General features: G+C 41.8%; 1 protein-coding gene across 1 annotated transcript in view; it reads left to right on the forward strand.

Annotated features, from left to right (window-relative positions):
* The window catches only part of LOC109835059 (replication protein A 70 kDa DNA-binding subunit B-like), a 35614-nt gene extending 10912 nt beyond the window's left edge, over positions 1–24702 (forward strand). The window contains exons 2-7 of the mRNA XM_020403060.1: positions 23573–23672; positions 23746–23870; positions 24010–24091; positions 24162–24273; positions 24339–24499; positions 24585–24702. Of these exons, the coding sequence (XP_020258649.1) occupies positions 23573–23672; positions 23746–23870; positions 24010–24091; positions 24162–24273; positions 24339–24499; positions 24585–24702 (698 nt within the window). The remainder of the gene's footprint in view (positions 1–23572; positions 23673–23745; positions 23871–24009; positions 24092–24161; positions 24274–24338; positions 24500–24584) is intronic.

The following is a 24908-nucleotide window of genomic DNA, read 5'->3' on the forward strand; positions in this document are numbered from 1 at the left end:
TGTGGACTTACCATCCTATTGAAGAGGACTGGTAAGTTGATTTGTCAGAGGTGACTGTTAACATGATAGTGGGAATGGTCCTATCGTCCTATTGGAGAGGATTGACGGGGGAAATTTGGAAGAGACTATCAGAGGTAATGGTTAACTTGATAGTCTTACCAGATCCATCGTCCAGTTGAACAAAACTGATGGAGAAATGGCTATATAATGGTTAACTTGATAGTCTTACCAGATCCATCGTCCAGTTGAACAAAACTGATGGAGAAATGGCTATCAGAGGTGGCAGTTAACTTGATAGTTAGATCCATCGTCCAGTTGAACAAAACTGATGGAGAAATGGCTATCAGAGGTGGCAGTTAACTTGATAGTTTCGAGGACCCGCCATCTTATTAGAAAGGATCAGCGATGGAATTTGGTTTTGGTCCTAACTATAGGAAGATTTGACCAAGGGAAAGATTTGGGATGCACCGGACTGTGAGAAGGATTGATCGTTCAGAAAGCGGACCTCTCATTCTTGGAAGGCATCGAGAGGGGAAGTGGTTTCCACTACCAAAGTGAAATTGCTTTGATCATCATCTCCTTCAAATCCACATGGCTCTTCAGCATCCATACGCTTGAGCATGCTCTCGACTTATTCTCCTTGGCGGATTAAGTCTTTCCACGAGTGAGCTACGACAGCGCCCATGTTTGACAGGATGTCGATAGAGAGATTGTTCCGGCACATCTCAATGAGAGTGGCCTCAGAAACCTGATCACGTGTATGCAGCGATCAGTTCCTGATCCTCTTGACAAAGTTTCTTACAAACTCTGTATTCTTCTGCTTTGCAACTAGCAGGGTGGTCACAGATACTTCGTTGTCCTCGTCGAAGAATCTGGCCATGAAGAGCTTTTCCATATCCTTCTAGCAGATGATGGATCCAGGCTCTAATCTACGGAACCATTCAAATGCGACCCCCTTGAGGGTGCCAATGAACAGTCGAGTCATAATGGGATCATTCCCCACTATGTGTCCGGTTTGCGCCTGGAAGTAGTAGATGTGCTGGGTAGGAGAACCCTTACCATCGAACTGCAGGAGGTCCAATAGTTGAAACTTCGCCGGGTATGAGACTGTATCCCATTCGATAGGATATGGTCTGACAATCCTCACCTTGTCCATATGCTTCTGGAGCTTCAAGGCGTCGAGTTGACTTTGGAATTCGTCAAGCCTTTTGTCCCTTGGATTATGACCCAAAGATGAAATAGAGCTTGAAGCCTGCGACGTTGCCACTGCCGAGCAATCATCATCGTTGTTGTCGGAGATGGGAGTGCATTGGTGGATACCTTCATGCTCAATGGCCTTGGACTTTTCTGTCACATTGACAGTTGCGGCGGGGAGCTCCACCTCATTGGAAGTCTCGTAGGATGTGCGTTTGTAAGTTAAGCATCCTCTGAGATCCCCTGTAGGTTGATAGTGACAACCCCCAGCGTCGGAAGGACGAGACGTGAAGTCACATGAAGGAGGCTCAAGGGAGCCGACATGAGGACACTTGGGAAATTCCCTAAGTGTCAGATCCAACCGACCGTACTGAGATAGGCGAGGTCTAGAATGTGGCCGAGCTCTAGCCGACTGCAGGTGAGCTCGAGCATTTGGGCGACCTTCAGCCGACTGCTGGCAAGATCGATCTGACTGGTCGTTCAGGTGAGGTTCAAGGCGATTTTGAACCTCAGCCGACTGTTGGAGCTCAAATGGAGGAGACACAAGGGAGTCCAAATGGGAACACTCGGGAAATTTCCCAAGCGTTGAACTCAAGCGACCTTGTCTAGACAAGTGAGCTTGGGCCTGTTGGCGAAGTTCAGCCGTCTGTTCATTCAGGCGAGGTTCACGTGGTTGGCGACCTAGAGCCCGTTGGCGAGGTTCAACCTCTAGTTCTTTCACACAAGGTTCGCCTGTTTAGAGAACTACCGCTTCTTACAGGCGGGATCGAACTGTTAGGCGAGCTTGTCGAGGCTATTCGGCATACTTGAGCTCATCGGCGAGGCTCAGCCTGGCGAGGTTCGCCTGTTGGGCGAGCTTGCACCTGTTGGCGAGCTCGCATGTGTTGACGAGGTTCGGCCTGTCGAGGCTCGCCTTTTGGGCGAGCTGTAGCTTTGTCTTTCTGGCGAAGGCCGGCTTGCGGGCGAAGTTAGGCTGTTAAGCGAACTTGATGAAGTTCGTTTGAACTACAGAGTTCACCATATTTGGAAAGCTCACCAGATTTAGGAAGCTCGCCTGAAGAGCGAAGCCCGTCTACGTAAAAGTGGGCTCGACTGATTTGAGCGGTTCGCCAAAATTAGGAACCTTGCTCATGGAGCAAAGCTCGTGGGGCTCGCCTGAACTGCTAGGCTCGCCGAAAACACTAAATTCGCCAATTTTGGGAACTTTACATTTTGGCTTGGATCTCTTCAGGCCTGAATAGTAATTCAGGACGTCATCGGAGATGAGGGCTTGCGTCTTTTGGAAGGCGAGAGCTTGTCGTCACCGTTGCTTGGCCCTTTTGGAGAGGGGAGCGTTCATGTTGACGGCGAAGGCGTGGTCTGTGCCGACATGAATTGGCGTCTCCTCTTGCATGGGGGTCTGAGAGGATCGTTCAACGGCCCATCAAGCAGCGCTTGAACCTGCATCCTTTGCCTCCGGCTCGGGCGTGATGGGCTTGGGGGAGATAGAACCCCCTGTGCTTGCTCGGGCGGAGTTCTCCGGTGCGGTTGCCTCGGTCACTTGGGGCTAGGCCACACGCGCAACTCTGTAGCACTTGCGAGACGCATTGCCGCCAGAAGATGATGAAGATAAGTACTCTTCGAACTCGATCACAAGGGACTCAATAGTTGTCCCCGCCGTAATTTCGTCGAACTGCACCACCATGATTAAAGAAAAGGTTTCTCCCACTGTGGTCGCCATCTTCTGTAGGTGTAAATTTTGATCTCTCGAAACAGGGATTTTGTTTGTATTGATAAGGATAGTTTATTACAAACTAATGAATCGAAATTATAACAAAAGCGGAGGGAATACCCTCCTTGTTTAACGTGGGGACTTTGGCAGCGATAGGACGCCTCGCTCGGTTCTCGCACCGAGTCTGCTTCCCTTGGACGATCCGATCGAAGTTGCGGGCAAGCTTCAGTACGCAGTAGAAGCTTGTACTGATCGAGTTTGACTATACCCGAGGCCAAACGGGGGGCTTGGGCTTATCGACTGACCGCTTGGAGAGAGCTACCATGCAAGAGCTTGCAAAGAGTCTAAGAGCCTCAAGTCTGAGAGTTTGGACGAGTCCCTTCAAATGAGGGAACCTTTAGCAAATGAGCCAAGGTTCAACCTTTGGAAGATTAGCCAGCCAAGCAAGCAGCAGCTAATCAGCCTCTTTCACATTGGCTGAAAGTGGCTTTAAATAGGCAATGGATGATATAGGTCACCCTTTGATTTGTGGGATTTGACCACTAGTAGGGGTGAGGGACCCAGCCGCCCTAGCTGTAGGATTTGACCACTTAGGGGGTCCTATCAGCCGCCCTATTCTTGCTAGGTGAGGAGTGCCATACTTTCTCCCTTGATTCATGGGATTTGACCACAAACGTAACTGTTACCATACTCCAAGTGGGCAGCTGACAATGCTGGCGGGTTTCTAGTTGTTAGGCGAGCTTAGTCCGCGCAGACGAGGTGCAGGCTGTCAGGCGAGCTTGGCCTTCAGGCGAGATCGAACCTTCGTGCTGGCGAGTCGGCCAAACAGGCGAGCTTCGAGCTATCAGGTAGCTAGGTCTTCAGGAGAGCCTGGGTCAAGCAGGCGAGTTTCAGTCTTCAGGTGAGCTTTAAGCCTTCAGGCGAGCTTGGTTCAATGTGCAGGCGAGGCTGTGCAGGCGAAGCTGTGCAGGCGAGCTGTGCAGGCAAATCTCATTCAGGCAAGCTTCAATGTTGTTAGATAAGCTCTATCCTTGTAGGCGGACTTCCTTGCAGGCGAGCTTCAGCCTTTACAGGCGAGCTTCAGCCTTTAGGTGAGCCACTGAACATGCTTCGAAGAATAGGCCATAACTTTCAAACCGTAAGTCGGAATTTAACGAATTATATATAAAAATCGACTATCTCGACGAGACGGTGCCAACCAAACCTCCGAAGGGGGTTTGTCTCCTTCATTTTTCCAAATTTCTTACGGTTTGAGAGATATCAGCGTTTTCCCCCTTTTTGCTCTTTCGGATGAGGTTTTAGCAGTCTTGTTCTGAACTTCTCTGATAGGGATAAGGGCAATTTTTATTACCTACAATGCCTCTTGTCTGATGAATGACAATCTCGAACTTCACCTTCGTCTTCTTGCCAAGAACATAGTGCTCATAAAACTCAATCTTCCCACTCTTGGCTCTCTTCAATAGCCCTGCTTGCACAATGCCTGCAGTAATTTTTCACCTGTGTGCCCCAACCTATAGTACCAAAGTCTGCTCATGTCCACTTCTGAAATAGCCAAAGTAACCTGGCCAATCTCGATGCTTCCCTTTAGATAATACAAATTCCGATTGCGGACTCTCTTCATCACCACACATGATCCCTTAGTAACCTTCGCTACAGTGTTTTCAAAAGTCACCTTGAATCCCTTCGCCTCCAAAGCTCCAACTGAGATAAGATTTTTTTTCAGTTGAGGAACAAATCTCACCTCCTTCAACTCACGGACTACTCCATCGTGCATCCTAATCCGCACGGTACCTATCCTACAAATGCCATAGGATTGATCATTTCTCATGACAACAACATCCTAATCTCGCCTAGGGGTCACATGATAAGTAGCGTCGGAATCAAACATCCAATCTGATGCATCCACATGGTTCACCTTCGGAGTAATCAGTAGAGAAAAGCATGAATCATCGTAATCATCGCCTTTCGTAATATTCACTTCATTAGCCTTTGGGACCTTTTTCTTGCCATTCTCTTTCTCCTTGAGCTTCGGGCAGTCTCTCTTCCAATGTCCCTACTCCTTACAGAATGCACATTGGTTCTTTGCTAATTGGTGGTGGCTTCTTTACTTTGACCTCCCTCTATTACCACCTTTCGGATATGGACTTCTACCTCTCGTCGACAAGGTCTCCCCTGAAGTGCTAGCACAGGAAGTCTCCTTGTCCTTCCTCCTCAAATCGTAATTGGTCAATGCGTTAGTCACTTCACTATAGCTGATAGAAGATCTTTCGTTCAACAAAGTGAGCATGAAGGTATCATACTCCTCATCCGGTAAGGAGCCCAACAAAATAATCGCCTTATACTTATCCGATATCTTCTCATCAACATTCGCTAAGTCCGACAATAACTTAGTGTAGTTGTTCACATGAGCCGCTAGCGAGGTGCCTCTGGACATCTGATCCGGTAAGGAGCCCAACAAAATAATCGCCTTATACTTATCCGATATCTTCTCATCAACATTCGCTAAGTCCGACAATAACTTAGTGTAGTTGTTCACATGAGCCGCTAGCGAGGTGCCTCTGGACATCTGAAATTTGAAGAGTCTTCGCAGCAAGTGCAACCTGTTCTCAACACTCTTTGTGAGATACTTATTGTTGAGAATTTTCCACATCTTTATTGCAGACGTCACCCCAATCACATCATATTTTAGTTCCTATTCCAAACAGGACCTGATCACCCCACACGTGTTCCTATTCATCTTCTCCCATATCGCCTCATCATATTTAGGTGGCCTCTCATGGACCATGATGGTTTCTTCCAAATTCTGAGCATTGAACGCATCATGTACATCGCTCATCCACAAACCAAAGTTAATTTTGCCGTCATACTTCACCTCACTAATCTTAGTGTTCTAAAACCAACTTGTATTGTACTCGCCATTGACTTGCTGCTTTCACCTTCTTCTCCCAATGCAAACTAACTCCAAATTGTAGAAAATTTGATAGAAATTAAGAACCACCCAACTGAACCCTAAATCGGATTCTAAATAGATCTCCTATCCACACGAGGAAAGCGAAATCTCTAACGGCAACTCCTAATGTTATCTCCACCGAAGCCTAGAACTCCAAAAACCAAGCTTCACACAAGAATCTTCCTCCACCAAACTCCAAAACACCATAGATCTGAAATCTGGGCTCTGATACCATTTGTTGCGCGCAATGAAAATTTTGGCAGCACTTCGACAGCACAACAAGAGAGTCAGGTCGCAATAAGAATTCTCGTCTCACCAAGGAGACAAGAATCTGAAGCGGATATCTCAACCAAGTGAGATATCGGCTCTTCCTCTCATCAGTTCTAGGACTGACCTGTCGAGGGATCCTAAAAGCTATTACAAATCACACAAAAGCAGTACAACCAATTTTTACGTGGTTCGGCAAATTGCCTACGTCCACGGGGCAAGGAGGGGGGAGATCTACTAATAAAGGGAGAGAATACAACTAGGGTTTACAATCACTCAATCTAAACCCTCACACAATCTCTCAAATCCCTCACACAAATATCTCTCAAAGGGGATGCACAAACTCTAAACAAAAAAAAAGCCTCTGCCTTTTCTTTTGCACAGCCACACGAAGAAAGCCGCCAACCAATTCCTTGCACTGCCCTTTCTACAGCCGCCAAACTTCTGTGCACCTGCAGCCTTGCTCCCACCCCTCAAATTTTCACCAAACCCTAGGACACCAAATAAAGGCTATATATAGCTGCAAAAACAATTTCGGGTGGGCCTGCTAAAGTGCGGGTGTGGGCATTCTATCTCTCCACGCGTTCCCAGGTCTTCACGTGAATTCGTTCACGTGAGTTCACAATTCTCCACCTCGGCGAAGTTTTCTCAAAACTGAGCTGACACCAACCAAAACAAATATCTCACTTGTTGTGTCCAGTACGAAGTGAAACAATTCACGACAACGGACTCAATCCATAACAAGTCGAGAACCCAAATGAGAATGCAAACACTCTCCAAATGTCAGTATCAACTCACCAAATCGATCTCACCCCCATCAAATAATCCAACCCGGCTGTATCTGAAAGACTGCCTACGTATCGTCTTGTCTAAGGAATCAAGCCGAACGTAGTTCACCCAAATGGCCGCCAACGGCCTCAACAATCACGAATGTGCAACAAGTTTCGACAATGATCAAACTTGTGGCTCGGAACCACCTTAGTGAGCATATCCGTCAGATTATCCTTTGTGTGCACTTTCACAATCTCCACATCACCATCTTCAAGAACATCCCGAACGAAGTGATAACGAACGTCAATCAACTCATCAACACTCTCCACCAGAAGTGCATATGTAACTACTGTGCTGGTATACCGTGTTGGTATTCGTATGTCCCTCCTCTGTCTCCGAATCGCAATAGAATCCTGAACCTGAGCCGTAGGTCCTTGATCCTACAGATTTGTATTTGTATCCTCATCATCATCATCGTGCTCGCCTGGCGTCACCTCAGTCGGTATTCTATTGGATACTGTACCATCTGAACAATGTGGAGCTGCATCGATCTCCACCACCTGCGATATCTCCTCCGTCGGGGTGCTCTCCACATGATGAGAGCTGGGAAGCTTCAAAACCGAAGCCTCATCAAAAGTAATGTCTCTATTCAGTACAATCTTTCTATCAAATGGATCTCATAGCTTGTATCCCTTGACACCACGCTTGAATGCTACAAATATGGTCTTTCTAGCTTGAGGTTCCAACTTATCAGTCTTAACATGATAGTATGCAGGGCACCCAACTACCTTGAGCTGGTCATAGTCATGTGTTGGCTTTTCTGACCATATCTCTATAGGGGTATTCCCCTCAATAGGAGATGAAGGCAGCCTGTTAATGAGGTGGCTCGCATATGAAGGTGCCTCAGTCCAGAAAATCTTCTCCAAACCACTATGTGCTAACAAACATCGGATCTTCTCCAGCAAAGACCGATTTAACCTCTCTGCCACATTATTCTACTGGGGTGTATGACTAACCATAAAGTGCCTCTCTATGTCCTCGTCTCGACATAGCTGCAGAAAGGGGTCTGAAGTATACTCACCGTCGTTGTTGGATCGTAATGTTTTGATCTTTCTCCCAGTCTGTAGTTCTAATCTCTTCTTCCACTCCACAAATAAATCTAGGACTTTACTCTTCTTTGCCATGGTGTACACCCAATAATGCCTAGAATAGTCATTAACGAACGTGATAAACCAATGTCGACCACCAAGTGATGTCGTCTTGGTAGGACCCTAAATATCTATGTGCACATAATCTAGGATACCCCTCATCCCATGGATGGCTGTCCTGAACTTCACCTTCATCTTCTTGCCAAGAACACAGTGCTCATAGAACTCAATCTTTCCACTCTTAGCTCTCTTCAATAGCCCATGCTTTCACGAAGCCTGCAGTGACTTTTCTCTTGTGTGCCCTAACCTGTAGTACCAAATTCTACTCATGTCCGCCTCTAAAATAGCTGAAGCTACTTGGACAACCTCGGTGCTCCCCTTTAGATAATATAAATTTTGATTACGGACTCCCTTCATCACCACCAATGATCCTTTAGTAACATTTGCTACAGCGTTTTCAAAGGTTATATTGAATCCCTTCGCCTCCAAAGCTCCAACTGAGATAATATTCATCTTCAGCTGAGAAACGAATCTTATCTCCTTTAATTCATGGACTACTCCATCATGCATCCGAATCCTCACGGTACCTATCCCACAAATACCACATGATTGATCATTTCCTATGACAACAAGACCCCCATCGAGTCTCTCAAATGATGTAAACCAATCTCGTCTGGGAGTCACATGATAAGTAGTGCCAGAATCAAAGAATCCAATCTGATGCATCTACATGGTTCACATCTAGAGTAATCAATAGAGAAAAGCTCAAATCATCGGAATCATCGCCTTTCGTAATATTCACCTCATTGACCTTCAGACCCTTTTTCTTGTTATTCTCCTTCTCCTTGATCTTTGGACAACCTCTCTTTCAATGTCCCTACTCCTTACAGAATGCACATTGGTTCTTTGCTAATTGGTGGTGGCTTCTTTACTTTGACCTCCCTCTATTACCACCTTTCGGATATGGACTTCTACCTCTCGTCGACAAGGTCTCCCCTGAAGTGCTCTTCTCCTTGAGCTTCGGGTAGTCTCTCTTCCAATGTCCCTGCTCCTTGCAGAATGCACATTGGTTCTTTGTTAATTGGTGGCGGCCTCTAGACTTTGACCTCCCTCTGTTACCACCTTTCGGATATGGGCTTCTACCTCTTGTCGACAAGGCCTCTCCTGAAGTACTAGCGCGGGAAGTCTCCTTGTCCTTCCTCCTCAAATCGTAATTGGTCAATGCGTTAGTCACTTCACTATAGCTGATCGAAGATCTCCCGTTCAACAAAGTGAGCACGAAGGTATCATACTCCTCATCCGGTAAGGAGCCCAACAAAATAATCGCCTTATACTTATCCGATATCTTCTCATCAACATTCGCTAAGTCCGACAATAACTTAGTGTAGTTGTTCACATGAGCCGCTAGCGAGGTGCCTCTGGACATCTGAAATTTGAAGAGTCTTCGCAGCAAGTGCAACCTGTTCTCAACACTCTTTGTGAGATACTTATTGTTGAGAATTTTCCACATCTTTATTGCAGACGTCACCCCAATCACATCATATTTTAGTTCCTATTCCAAACAGGACCTGATCACCCCACACGTGTTCCTATTCATCTTCTCCCATATCGCCTCATCATATTTAGGTGGCCTCTCATGGACCATGATGGTTTCTTCCAAATTCTGAGCATTGAACGCATCATGTACATCGCTCATCCACAAACCAAAGTTAATTTTGCCGTCATACTTCACCTCACTAATCTTAGTGTTCTAAAACCAACTTGTATTGTACTCGCCATTGACTTGCTGCTTTCACCTTCTTCTCCCAATACAAACTTACTCCAAATTGTAGAGAAAGAACAAATTTGATAGAAATTAAGAACCACCCAACTGAACCCTAAATCGGATTCTAAATAGATCTCCTATCCACACGAGGAAAGCGAAATCTCTAACGGCAACTCCTAATGTTATCTCCACCGAAGCCTAGAACTCCAAAAACCAAGCTTCACACAAGAATCTTCCTCCACCAAACTCCAAAACACCATAGATCTGAAATCTGGGCTCTGATACCATTTGTTGCGCGCAATGAAAATTTTGGCAGCACTTCGACAGCACAACAAGAGAGTCAGGTCGCAATAGGAAATCCTATTTCATAAAGAAAACATGAATCTTATGCAAAATATCTCAACCAAGTGAGATATCAGCTCTTCCTCTCATCAGTTCTAGGACTGACCTATCGAGGGTGTTAGCCTTCTTGTTTTGATGATGTTTAACAAACAATTTACTTCTAATGTTGTTTGTCTAGTATTTGTGTTTTCTTATTTATTGTAGACAAACAACGTTGTTGGAGGATGGATGGAATAGAGCTTCAACGATGAAATCCAATGGAGGTTGGCGGAATGTCGGTGAAGCCTTGCTATTCAAAGTTCAAGATCCAAGTTAAAGCTTCATCCGCGAGATTACCTAGAAGAGCTTATTGAAGATCAAGATCTAGCTTGGGTAATTTAGTTTAGGATTTATATTATGTGTGTTATATACTCTAAGCTCAATTATCTATACACACACATTTATTGGTTTCTTCGTATATATATATATAGTCATATATATATATATATAAGTTTTGGTTTCTATGCATATATATAGTTATATATATACATACATATGTTTTGAGTTTTTATGGTTATATATATGAAATTCTATATTTCATATTTTCTATTATGTTTTTGAAAACATTGCATAGAATATGCAATTTTGTGAAAATATTGTATTCTTAGTTTATAGACTTCAATATCAGTTTATACATGTTTTACTAAGTCTACAAAAACATTTCACAAAGTTTCAAAAGTTGGTTTATGTCAAAACATCAAAATTCAAGTATCTCATATTTTCATGTTTTGGACTAGTTTGTAAAATGATGATATTTTTCATTTGGGAAGTCCTTTTTGATAACCAGTCATTGTAGCATGTTTATTATCATGTCTACAATCATTCCCCAAAGTTTTACATTTTTTGGAATTTATTTGATATTTTTAAACAGTGTTTTAAAATCAGCTTTGTTTTTCTGGGATGTCAGTTTTCGGTCGACCGGTACGGTCGACCGGTCAATTGACCATTCAATAGATCCGTTAGACACTAACGGCTATTTTTCTGAGCTGTCTTCTGGGGACTTTTCTGTCTTTTTGCTTGGGGTTTTTGGCTGAGTTGTGAGAGGGTATAAATACCCCATTGTCTTCAACTCTCAAGCTAACTAAGAGAGTTTTTAATCAAGTTTAATAAAGTTTTTAACAAGGGTTTTAGTTTGGTTTAAGTGTGTTTAAAAAGCTTTTAAGCAAATTGAGAGTTTGTTTTTGTGATTCAATTCTACAAGAGCTTGAGGAGATCATCTATTGGTGTTTGGGCATCCAACTCTTCTCCCTCCACTCTTGATATATTGAGAAGTTTTCTAAACTCTATTTCTAGCTTTTTTATATATTTGATTATCATTGTTATTAAGCTAGAACTACATTGAGTTTAGTTTTGATTTATATCTCTTTGTTCACACACAACCTTTTGAGCTTATTGTATTTACATTCATAGTATAATTTGGGGTTGTGGGTTTGTGACTAAGAGTTGTGCTTAATTGAGTTCTCACCTTGTTTTGAGAACAATCATTTGTCATATTTGTGCTTATTGTGAGAATCACTTTGTAATACACTTGTACACCGAGTGAGGAGTGTGTGGTGAGAGTCGGGGATCGTCCCAAGAGGAGTGGCGTCGGTTGACGTGCCTAGGGAGAGGTTGTAACCGAGCACTTGAGGGAGACACGGCTAGGTCCAACACTTAGTGGGTGTAGAGTGTGATTGCAAGAGTGTGAGTTGTAGAGTTTTCGGTTAGCTAGAAAACCGAGTGTGTAGAAGAAGTTCCGGCTTCCAAACCGGATTGTGTTAGTGGATTTCTCCCCGGGAGTGGGGAGCGGAGACGTAGGACGGAAGGTCCGAACTCCGTGATCATATTGCTTGTTTGAGTGTGCTTTGGCGTTCTTTCATATTTATGTTCATATCTTATATCGCCATTGTCATTAGCTCATTATCTATATCATCCATTATCTTGTTTAGATTGTTTCCCCCTTGTGTTAGTTTATATATCCTTACATATATCATATTGTATATCTTCTTGGTAGGATATATTATCTTGTATTAGTTTATATATCCTTGTATATATATATATATATATATTCATCATATAGGATATATCTCATTGTTCATATTGCTTATCCTAGCTTACATATCTTGTTATATTTCACACTTGCTAGGATAACTTGTTAATTAGTTTTAATTGGCATTTAATCGGATTAGATTAGCATAAGACCCTAATCACCCCCCCTCTAGGGTCTAACAGAGGGAACCTAAAAGCTATTACAAATCACACAAATAGCGATACAACCAATTTTACGTGGTTCGACAAATTGCCTACGTCTACAGGGCAAGGAGGGGGAGATATACTATTAGAGGGAGAGATTACAACTAGGGTTTATAATCACTCAATCTATACCCTCACACAAACTCTCAAATCCCTCTTAATCTCTCTCTACAAAAGGATGCACAAAGATAACAAAAAAAGCCGCTCAAAAACACCTCTTTTCTTCTCTGCGTTTGCACGCTGCCAGAGAAAACAAACCTCAACCGATTTTTAATTTCCAAGCCCTCAACCTCCTGCACACCCGCAGCCAAATCTCCTCGCACACCCTAAAAAAACAAGTTGATATATATATATATATTCCTATTTCAATTCAGATGGACCTTGGGCCTTCGTCGGGTGAAGAGATCACGCGGATTTTTCTTTGCTTTAACTGCGCAAATCATTCACACGTTTTCCTTCATTCACGTGGTGGTGGCCCCACGTTCACACCTAATAAGGCCATACAATGCATGTCTTGAACAGTGGGACAACCTGCCAAATATCATCACGTGTCGCATCGCATTTAATAGAAGAGCAGTCTTTGTCACTCAGTCACCATTAACAATAGTCGACATCAGAGTCATTATTATCTTACTAGCCAAAGCTTTCAGCACCTCGGATATGCCATTATTTCCAACAGCTCCTTCACTGCACAACCGACTGCCGATGCATGTAAAGCATGATCTGACCCATTACTGCACAGACCCACCAAATATCAATATGCCCCCATAAACTCTCACAAATTTCCTATAAATTATCTTGGTCGTTCTCAGGTACGTGCTATTCTACACACAGAAAATCCTGGATATATCACTGCTCTTCTCTTTAGTTTGTCAATTTTAGTTACTGACTTGAGCGTCGGAGGACAAGCCGAAGGAAACAACCTCGGATGGCCTCCATCCTTCGTTGCATATGCATGGAATTACAGTCCAAGATCTATAACAGAAAATCAACCATCAAAGGAGATTAAGGGATCCAAACCAACTACATACGCATTGAACCTCACCCTAATTCTCATGCATAAATAGTTTAGCGCCCACCATCTTGTACTTTTGAGAAAATGGTTGATCTCCATTTTTCAAACCATGGAACCAGAGGTTGCCACCACCGCTCAACGCTACAACAGCTAAAGGAATTTCACCTAAGGACAAACAAAGCACAAAGTTAAAAGGATATCAGGGTTACCACAAAATTGAACGTTTCGGATGATACCTTCATCAAATGTAACTTAATTGTAAGACCCTCCAATAAATGAAAAAATGCCTTGCCTTGTTTACTAATCTGCATGCAGCTATTGCCACTCAATCTTTATCCACTCGACAATGACCCCCAAAGATCTTGGTGTCTTTTCAGAGTAAAACCAATGCATGTACCAAGTCATTGATATCATTTTTAAGAGTAAAACCAAGACACGAAACTCTTGCCGCTCGATCTTCATCAACTCGGCAATGATTCCCAAACCCCTTGGTGTCAGAGTAAAACCAAGGCACTTGTCAAGCCCTTAGTATTGTTATCGTTTTCAAGAGTAAAACCAAGGTACGGAGTTTTTGCCGCTTGATGTTCATCAACTCAGCAATGATCTCCAAGGCCCTTGGTGTCTTCTAAGAGTAAAACCAAGGCACTTACCAAGCCCTTGGTATTACTTTCACGAGTAAGACTAAAATATGAAGGTCTTGCTACTCGATCTTTATCGATTCAACAACAATCTCCAAAGCCCTTATTGTCTTCTTACAATAACACTAAGGCATTTGCCAAGCCCTTGGTATCTTTTTCATGAGTAAACTAAGGCATGAAGTTCTTGTAACTGGATATTCATCGACTCAGCAATGATCTCCAAGGTCTTTGGTGTATTCTCAGAGTAAAACCAAGGCACTTACAAGCCATTGGTATCGTTTTCATGAGTAAAACTAAGGCATGAAGCACTTGCAACTTAATCTTCATCTGACTTGGTAAACCTCCAAGGCCCTCGGTGTCTTCTTAGAGTAAAACCAAGGCACAGACTAAGCTATTGATATCATTTTCACAAGCACAACCAAGACACGAATCTCTTACGGCTCAATCTTCATCAACTTGGTCAAGGATTCCAAATTAAGCCCTAGGCATCTTTTCAAAATTAACCCAAGGTAATAAGAAACTATTGCGAGTCGGCATTTACCGAACCTTCAAAACACTTCCGACCGACCCTAGATGAGTAACACCTGGTCACCATTCGGCCTTCCCCAATTTATTGAAAAAAAAAATGAGAACACTTGCGTCTCGATCCACACCAGCATGTTCTAAATCATCTCAAAACCAAAAGGGAAACAACTCATGGCCAAGTACAAAAGAGCGAGTCTATAAAATTTAGTCTTTCATTCATTCAAAAAGGATATTACAGACTTTTTGTAAGGACTCAAAAAAGGAAGAAATAAAAATACACAACTCTTCCTCATCGGCTATGGTGGTACACAGACTGCTCCAAAATCGATGGAGCTAACGAAGTGAGTGTGGTGGGGAGGGGATGTCGTACTCCTGAGCGTACTTCTCCAAGCACCCTGGAAGCACTCTCGACTTGTATTTTCGCAGCAAGGCAATCCTCACATCATTGCGGATGATGGTGGCTGAGCACTGGAATCCATCGAGGCAGTTGAAAAGGCGATCGAAGTTAGATGAAGGTCGCTGAATAAGAGGAGGCAACTCTCGCCAACAATGAAGAAGAAAAATTCTTAGGGTACGTTTTGTGAAGAAGAACTACAAGAGAAGAGAATATAGGCAGAGGTAGCTGACACTTGACTTGACACGAAGCAAATGGTCAACACGAGCCACGGAAAGAACCGCTGATGGTTTGCAAGAACCGAAGCGACATCCTGAATAATGAGGACAGGGACATCAAGTCAAAGCTATCATCTGATAAGAACAGTCCTGAGCCCAAAAGCAGGAGACGTCTCATTTTCCTTAGGACTCGGCATTTTCCTAGCCCAAGAAGAAAAGGCGCCAGTGTTGTACCTAGAAAATTATCAAGTCTAATGAAGTTCCTGTTGTGCGCAGCGAAAATTTCGGCAGCACTTCGGCAGCACAACAAGAGAGATTAGATCGATAAGAATTCCCGTCTCACCAAGGAAACAAGAATCTGAAGCGGATATCTCAACCAAGTGAGATATCGGCTCTTCCTCTCATCAGTTCTAGGACTGACCTGTCGAGGGATCCTACAAGCTGTTACAACTCACGACAAGAACACAACTTTTACGTGGTTCGGCAAATAGCCTACGTCCACGGGGCAAGGAGGGGGAGATTTACTATTAGAGGGAGAGATACAACTAGGGTTTACAATCTCACAATCTAAACCCTCTCAAACAAACCCTCAGATCCCTCACAATATCTCTCTACAAAAGCACAAAAGCCTACACACAAAAACTCCTCTTGAATTCTGCGCAAAAATTTTCTTCTGCTTTTTGCTTTTGTTCCGCAGCCGCAGGTCCTTTTTCCGCAAAAGAATCACCTCTGCCTTCGAACTCCTGAAGCCGCAAAATCAAGTCCTTGCCCTCTTCGTAGCCGCCCAAAGAAAAGAAAGTCTGCAGCCTTGCTTTTACGAAAACCTAGGTTCGTAGCTATATATAGCTACAAGAGAAAAAAGTCGGGTGGGCCTTTATAGGCTTCTCCTTCACACGGTTTGCACCCTGTTTCACGTGGTGCTTCACGTGGGTAGGTCCCACACTTTACAATTCTCCACCTCGGTGAAGTTTTACCAAAACTGAACCGACACCAAAGCAACCAAATGTCGGTATCTACTCATCAAATCGGCTGCATCATAAATGACTGCCTACGTATCCTCTTGCTCAAGGAATCAAGCCGAACGTAGTTCACCCAAATGGCCTCCAAAGGCATCAACACCGAAGAATGTTCAGAAGCTCCAAATAATGACCAAACTTGACACCTGAAATAACTTTGGTCAACATATCTGCAGGGTTGTCCTTCGTGTGGATCTTCTCCAACATGACGTCTCCTTCATCCAAAACGTCACGAACAAAATGGAATCTGACATCGATGTGCTTCGTGCGCGCATGATAAACCTGGTTCTTCACCAAATAGATAGCTGACATGCTATCACAATATACCCGAAGGGTCTCCTGTGCAATCCCTAAGTTCTCCAATAGTCCCTGCCACCACAAAGCCTCCTTCACAGCTTCAATCAACGCCATATACTCTGCCTCTGTAGTGGAGAGAGCCACTGTAGACTGAAGTGTGCATCTCCAACACACCGGTGCTCCTGCTAGTGTAAACACATACCCGCTAGTAGACCGGCGCTTGTCCAAATCCCCCGCATAATCAGAATCCACGTAACCAATACAATCCTGCCAGTTCTTCTTATTCTTCTGAAATACCAAACCAACATCCACGGTACCTTTAATATACCGTAAAATCCACTTCACGGCCTCCCAATGACCCTTCCCGGGGTCGTTCATGTATCTCGATACCATGCTCACGACCTGTGACAAATCTGGCCTTGTACACACCATCGCATACATCAAGCTACCCACAGCATTGGCATATGGAACTTTGGACATGTATTCACGGTCCTCAACTGAAACAGGTGACATCTTAGCCGATAGCTTAAAGTGGGGAGCTAATGGAGTACTCACCGCCTTGGCATTGCCATCATAACTGAATTTCTTCATCATCTTCTGCAAGTAACTCCTCTGTGTCAACTTCAACCTCCCCTTCACCTTGTCTCTCTCGATCTCCATACCCAATATCTTCTTTGCTTCTCTAAGATCCTTCATCTCAAATTCGAATAACAGCTCTTTTTTCAACTTTCTAATAGCTGAAGTATTCCTGGAAGCTATGAGCATATCGTCAACATATAATAGCAAATAGATATACTCACCATTCTGTAGCTTGTGCATGTAAACACACGGGTCATATGGGCTCCTTGTGTACCATCGGCCAATCATAAAGCCGTCGAATCTCTTGTACCATTGTTGCGGCGATTGCTTCAATCCGTAAAGAGACTTCTTCAGCTTGCATACCAATTCTTCCTTTCCTGCAGCTTTAAACCCCATAGGTTGTGTCATGTAGATCTCATCTTCTAAATCTCCATGTAGAAAGGCTGTTTTCACATACATCTGGACCAAATCCAAATCCAGCTGTGCCACCAATGCTAATAAAATACGAATCGACGAATGCTTCACAACAGGTGAAAATACCTCGTTGTAATCAACGCCCTCTAGCTGTGCATATCCCTTGGCAACCAATCTGGCTTTGAATCTAATTTCCCCAATAGAAGATCCCTCTTTCTTTGCATACACCCACTTGCATCCAATAGCCTTCTTACCTTTCGGTAGCTTTGCAAGTTCCCAAGTGTCGTTCTTATGAAGAGACTGCATCTCTTCCTCCATGGCTTCCCTCCACCTATTCGAATCAGAGCTTGACTCTGCTTCCTTGAATGTAAAAAAGAACCAAATCATCAATGAATTCTGCTGATAAAGCATATGCAACCATGGCATCGTTATATCTAGCTGGCCGACGAATGTTTCTTCTTGGTCTATTAGCTACAATGGACTCCTGAACATGACCATGTTCCTGAGTCCCAACATCCACTGTATCCTCTAAATGCCCGGCTTTCATCTCATCTCCTCTCAGTGTCACCTCTGTAGGAGCCTCAATGGATACAATGCTATCTGGAGTGGGTGGAGTCACATCATCCTCCACCTGCTGTGATATCCCAACTGTCTGGTCTTCCTCCACCTGCTGAGGAACTTGAGGCTTCATCATGTACGCCTCGTCAAATGTGACATCCCTGCTAATAACTATCTTCTTGTCTTGTGGATCCCATAACTTGAAGCCTTTAACTCCATCTCTAAATCCCACAAAGACTACTTTTTCGCTCTCGGATTCAATTTACCATCACTGACATGGTAATAAGCAGGACACCCAAATATCCAAAGCGACTCATAGTCACTAGCTACCGAACCAGACCAACGTTCTAACGGAGTCTTCCCCTGTATCGCAGTGCACGGCAACCTATTCACGAGATGGCTCGCATAAACCAACGCTTCGGCCCAAAAGGATCTTGACAATCCACTCTGCGTCATCATACATCGCACATTCTCCAGCAAGGTACGGTTCAACCTTTCAGCCACCCTGTTCTGTTGCGGTGTCTCACGTACTGTGAAGTGTCATCTAATGTCGTGATCCCGGCAAAACTGTAGAAACGGATTACTCTTATACTCTCCACCGTTATCAGAACGTAGAGTCTTTACCTTTCTACCTGTCTGCAGCTTCACTTTCTTCTTCCACTCCACAAAAATATCCAGGACCTGATTTTATGCTTCATCGGGTATACCCAATTTCTCCTGGAATAGTCATCAATGAAAGTGACAAAATAGTTAGCCCCACCAAGTGATGTGTGCTTGGAAGGACCCCAAACATCTGTGTGAATATAGTCCAATATACCTTGGGTATTATGAATAGCGGTGCCGAATTTCACTCTCGTCTTCTTCCCAAGTATGTAATGTTCACACAGCTCCATCTTGCAGGTTTTTGCACCCTTCAATAGCCCCTGCTTCGCCAATACCTACAGGGACTTATCACCAGTGTGTCCCAATCTCATGTGCCATAATTTGGTAGTATCTTCCTCTGTGGTAATCGAAGCTGCCAGACCCCCTGTTACTGTCTTACCCTTCAAGTAGTAAAGGTTGTTTTCTCTGACACCTCGCATCACCACCATGGACCCCTTTGTGACCTTCAGAGTCGCATTCTTCAAAATCACCTTATAGCCAGCTGCCTCCAAAGTTCCAAGCGAAATGATATTCTTCGTCAACTGAGGAACGAATCTCACTTCCTTCAGCTCCCGAGTCACCCCGTCACACATCCGGATCCGTACTGTACCAATACCACCAATAGGGTATACGTGATCATTACCCATGAGCACGACATCCCCTCTTTCCAACTCCTCAAAGCTGGAGAACCAATCCCTCCTAGGGCAAATATGGTATGTAGCACCAGAATCCATCATCCACTCCGTAGAGTCAGCGTAACAAACTGACGGTAATGCAGAGCAAGAATAGCCTGAAGAATCCGTATCTGAATTGTCATCACTAGCCTTGACAACATTCACTTCTGAAGCTTGTACAGCTTTTCCTTTATTCTTCCCGGCTTTATCTTTCAACTTTGGGCAGTCGTTCTTCCAATGTCCTTCTTCTTTGCAAAAGCGACATTGATTCCTACCAATATTTCTATGGCCACCTCTTGACTTCGATCTTGAGCGATCACCTGGACGACGGTTTGGACCACGGCCTCGAACTGCTAATGCATCTCCCGATGCCTTCTCGGAGGGTTCGCCATCACTCTTCCTCAACTCATAATTCACCAAAGCTGAGGTCACCTCCTTATAGCTAACCGTAGTTCTTCCATTTATCATAGTGAGAACAAACGTTCCGAAATCATCCTCCGGCAACGAACACAAAAGTAGCATCGCCTTATCTTCATCCTCAACCATGATATCTACATTGGCCATATCCGAAATTAGCTTTGTGAAGTTGTTAACATGCTCCCGAATGGAAACTCCCCTCTTCATCTTGAATTGGTAAAACCTCTTCTTCAAGTGAAGCTGATTCTCAATGCTCTTCGTCAGATACTTCTCATTGAGTGTTTTCCACATTCTCTTCGCCGACGTCTCGTTCATTACGTCATAAATGAGATCCGGCGTCAAGCATGACCGAGTTACTCCACAAGCCCTGCTATTCATTTTCTTCCAAACCTTGTCATCCATATCAGCGGGTTTCTCTTGTAACTCAAGAGTCTCCTCCAAATTTTATGCATCCAAGGCTTCCATCACCTGACACCTCCACAATCCGAAATTAATCTTACCGTCGAACTTCGGAACATCAATCTTCGTGTTATTGATGCTCAGACTCTGTATCGCCTTAGAAAGAGACGATCCCGATGTGCTTGTTTCTCCCATGTTATCAATCTAATTCTTCAAATAAGAATCCTTCAGTGAATCCTTCGAACTAGCCCCAAATCCTTCGAACAGTCCCAAAGGATAGCCATGTGTAAAATTTTGTGGATCGCTCCTAAATACTTCTGCAAGCATGACTTGGGTATCAAAATGGCCAACTCACCTCTGGACCCAAATCCAAGACGAAAGGCGTATTCGACCCGTAATCTGCTAAAATGACCTACCTCGAGATGAAAGGACCTTCCTACTAGGACCCGACAATGCACGTCTTGAACAGTGGGACAGCTTGCCGAATATCTTCACGGGTCACATCACATTTAATACATGAGCAGTCTTCGATGCCCAGTCGTCATCAACATTAATCCGGCATCAGGATCATCATTATCTTTCGAGTCAAAGCTTTCAAATCATCTTAGATATGCCATTATTTCCAAAAGTTCATTCATTGCAGTGAGGAGAGCTCAACCAACTAACTGCCAATGCGGCCTGACCCATTATTGCATAGACCAGCCGAATTACCAACGTACCCACATAAACCATTACAATTTTCCTATAAAATATCTTGGCCATTCTCAAGTACGAGCTATTTCAAACACAAAAAATTCTAGAGATAACACTGCTCCTCTTTAGTTTATCAATTTTAGTTACTGACTTAAGTGTTGGAGGGCACGCGCGAGGAAACAACCTCTGGGAGCCTCTAACCTTTGTTGCGTGTGCAAGAAATTACAGTCCAAGATCTACAACAAAAGAATCAACCATCAAAAGAGATTAAGGGATCCACAAACTAACTTCATCCCCACTAAACCTCACCCTAATTCTTATCCATCTTATTCTCAAGGTCTTGTATATGTATAGTTTATAACTTTCTGATCGAAGACCACCAAAGCAGTGATCCATTAACACGAATGGAAAGGCATTTAATTAATTTATAATCAAATGAGCTTGAAAAGATGTGATAATTATATTTTTATTTTTGGATTAGGCTAGCAGGCATGCCCTTTTTAGTTGACGTTGTATTTCTTACGTCTCTTGCATTGTTGTATGAACTGCGTCCCAACCGTAATCCCTTATATCAGGTTTTGCTTCTTTATGATTTTTTTTTTCTTTTTTATTAGTTCTGATATATGCATATGGATGTTCATGTATTTTCAGGTGGTATGTTTAAATTTTTATTACAAGGTCACGCTAAATCTTCCCATTTTTTGCAAAACAATGTATTAACCACAATATTAGCTGAATGGAGGGTACATATATATGTCATTCTAATTATGATCTTGTCCTACCAATCAATCATAATACCCCTAAAAGCAAACATGACACTGGACTATTTTAAGTTAATTGGAAAGTTAGTTTGTGTGAAAATAAACATTTCACAATGGTCCTAAGATAGCACAACTCTAGGGCTATAGTCCCAGGATTGCAATACCCCCTTATCCCTAGATAAAAAACAGATATGGCCTATAAGTTTTTGAGACTAAAGTTTTAAGAGTGACTTTGAAAGAACATTGAAATATATCACTTTCTAAGGATCTCTCTTAAGAGTTGGATCCCTCCACTACATAAAGTAACAGATGTTAGTAAAACAATGAAGGAGATAGAAATTCTGAGGCGTGAAACACTTTTCTTAAAAAAATATTTGCCCCCATTTGATATTCAAAGTTGCTTCGGGTTAATGTAAATTTTCTTCCCAGGATACAACAGAAAATAAAAATTCCAGTAAGCAAATCTGGAATTTTCCTTAATTCGTTGTAAAACAAGTTTGTAAAATTGCAGAAGTTTTTGATAGAAAAGATTCAGAAAAGAATTGTAAATAGATATCTGAAAACAAAAACTATTTATAGGTTTGAAAAAGTGCTTCCAACAGTCACAACTTTTCAAAACACCCCTTGGAGCAAACAGCCACTTTTCAACAGTCACTTGTCTTTTCATAATTTTTTAAAATTCAAAATAACATTAAAAAATATATTCAATATATAATTATCATACTCCTTTTAAAAGCACGAGTTCAGAAAATCTTTTTTAGACAAATATACCCCTTTATAGTTTGAACTACCTTATCTATAATCAAATTCTAATTTTCAAATTTAATTTTAATGATGGGAAAATATGCTCTTATTTTGGAACTAACAAAATAACCGATTAAAATAACCAGATTGTTGTCAAAACAATAATTCCAATTCAAACGCAGCCGGGTCACATTTGAAATTTTTTTTTTTAAAAGACAATAACTGAAAACTTTGACCACCAGTGAGCGCGTTTGTGTATCCTTGCGCATCATCAATATTTTATTTATAAAAGAAGTAATATGGTCAAAGGGATAAGCAAAAGGTTTCGTTGCATGCAACCCCAAAGCTCAGATTTACATGCACATGCGCGTGTGAGAATTTATAGTCAATTTTCTGACCAAAAATTATCGCAGAGAGAGATAGAGAACGGGAAACTGAATCTAGATTACCTTCATTGTAATATAATTCAAATCCTAATAAAACTCTAATTATAACTATTATCCTATCACATAGAATGGACCAGTCATGTTATCATACTTCGAAGTGCAGAGACCACTTACAAAAATGCAAAAGGATCAGGAAAAAATACTAAAGCTAATTTTTGCTGACGCAAAGGTAAAATAAAATTATTTTTAATATTATATTGTTTTCCCATCATTACATCTGATCATATGAATATTGCTAAATCTCATTTTCTATTCGGTAAATTACATTAAAACACTGATAACTATCAGAATGGCTTTTTATGATATTTTCCTGTTTACGTATAATATATAGATTATTATTAATTATTTATATTTTCCATAAATTGATCTCTGGTGTTAATAATATTTGCAGGGTAACAAATACAAGCAGTAATGTACGGAGAGACTATCGAAAAGTTTATATATATGCTTCGAAAAAATCAAATTATTTTCATTTCAAATGGAGAAGTGAAAGGAATAAACCCAGCTTTTTCAAGTATCCACAAGTCACTAGAATTAGTACTAACAAAAGACGTATCGATCAAAAAAGCACCAACAGGATTCCACTTGGAGAACATAGGAAGCATTTTTCATGAAAGATGCAACAAAAATTAGTAAGTACTTACAAACTTCTTGCTTAAATTTTGAATACAAAATGAGACATTAATCTACAGAATCATAATCTTTTTATCAAATCACTTGCAGATATTCTAGCAATAACAACTAATGTGAAGCCGGCAATCAACTATATTACAAGACGCAACAAACCAGACAGTAGGAGGGAAATCACACTTATTGATATAAGGTATATACATGTTACTTATTTCCAATATCATAAGAGAAAAAAAGATTAACGTTCTTTCTTTTTTCATATGCAGTGGAATGCTAATGCGTGTAACTTTATTTGGAGATTTGGCTACAAATGAAGGATCAATTCTTGAAGCAGAAATCAAATATAAGTCTGTAATAGCATTATCAGATTTTAAAATCTCTATATATCAAGGTACATAAATTATTGCTAAAATTCTTAGCATTATCAGATTTTAAAATCTCTATATATCAAGGTACATAAATTATTGCTAAAATTCTTATTAAAGATAGCTAAACATAAAATTAATCCTATAATTTTCCCATTTTTGCAGGAGATACAAGCATATCGTCGCAAATTATTTCAACATTATGTATAAACCCAAAAATAGAACTAGCTAGCGAATTAAGGGAATGGTAAGCAGAACAATCAAACTTTCATATAACCCAATAATAAAATGGTATTATATTTAAATCTAATATGCAGGTTTCAATTGGAAAAAGCTGCAAAAGCAAAAGGATCTCCATCAACACTTTTTAAAAATGTCAAGGAAATTCATATTAGTGATATTATGCAAACATCACAAAATTTGATACAGGTACAATATTATATACATATTCTTATCTACAAATTTAAAACTAACTAAACTTTGTTAATATACAGGCACGGTATTGCATATTTAAGGAAAAGATAACTACTATTTTAAATAGGCTCGAGCCATGGTTCTATTATTGCAAAGGCTGTGACAAGAATGTTGATAAAAATGTTAGTAAAGAGTGTCTGAATGACAAATACCGCAGAATCATTGATGACCTAGTACCAAGGTTAAGTAATATATATTTTTTAATGTCATGAACATATTATAATACAATACTAATTGTCTTTAGAAATTAACAATGAAAAATACAGGTACTTAGTTAAGATTCTCGTGGAAAATGACACGGATAATGCAAGAGTAACACTCTTTGACGCAGCAGAAACTCTTATTGGATGCAAAGTAGAAAAATTCATTACAGAAAAGAAATAGGTAATTCCTAACTCTATTCAAGTAGTAAATTAGAAAATAAACAAATTCATAAGTATTAATATAACATTTGTTCTCATTGCAACAGAAAAATAATCAGAGTCCATATTTTCAAAAATTTGTTTTGAACATCGGTAAAAGTTTCAAATTCCTGATGAAGTTAGATGAAAAGACAAAAGATGAACGAGGCGAAGGCAATATAATAGCAC

The sequence above is a fragment of the Asparagus officinalis genome, chromosome 3 (genome assembly GCF_001876935.1).
Source record: "Asparagus officinalis chromosome 3, Aspof.V1, whole genome shotgun sequence".
Taxonomy (NCBI): domain Eukaryota; kingdom Viridiplantae; phylum Streptophyta; class Magnoliopsida; order Asparagales; family Asparagaceae; genus Asparagus; species Asparagus officinalis.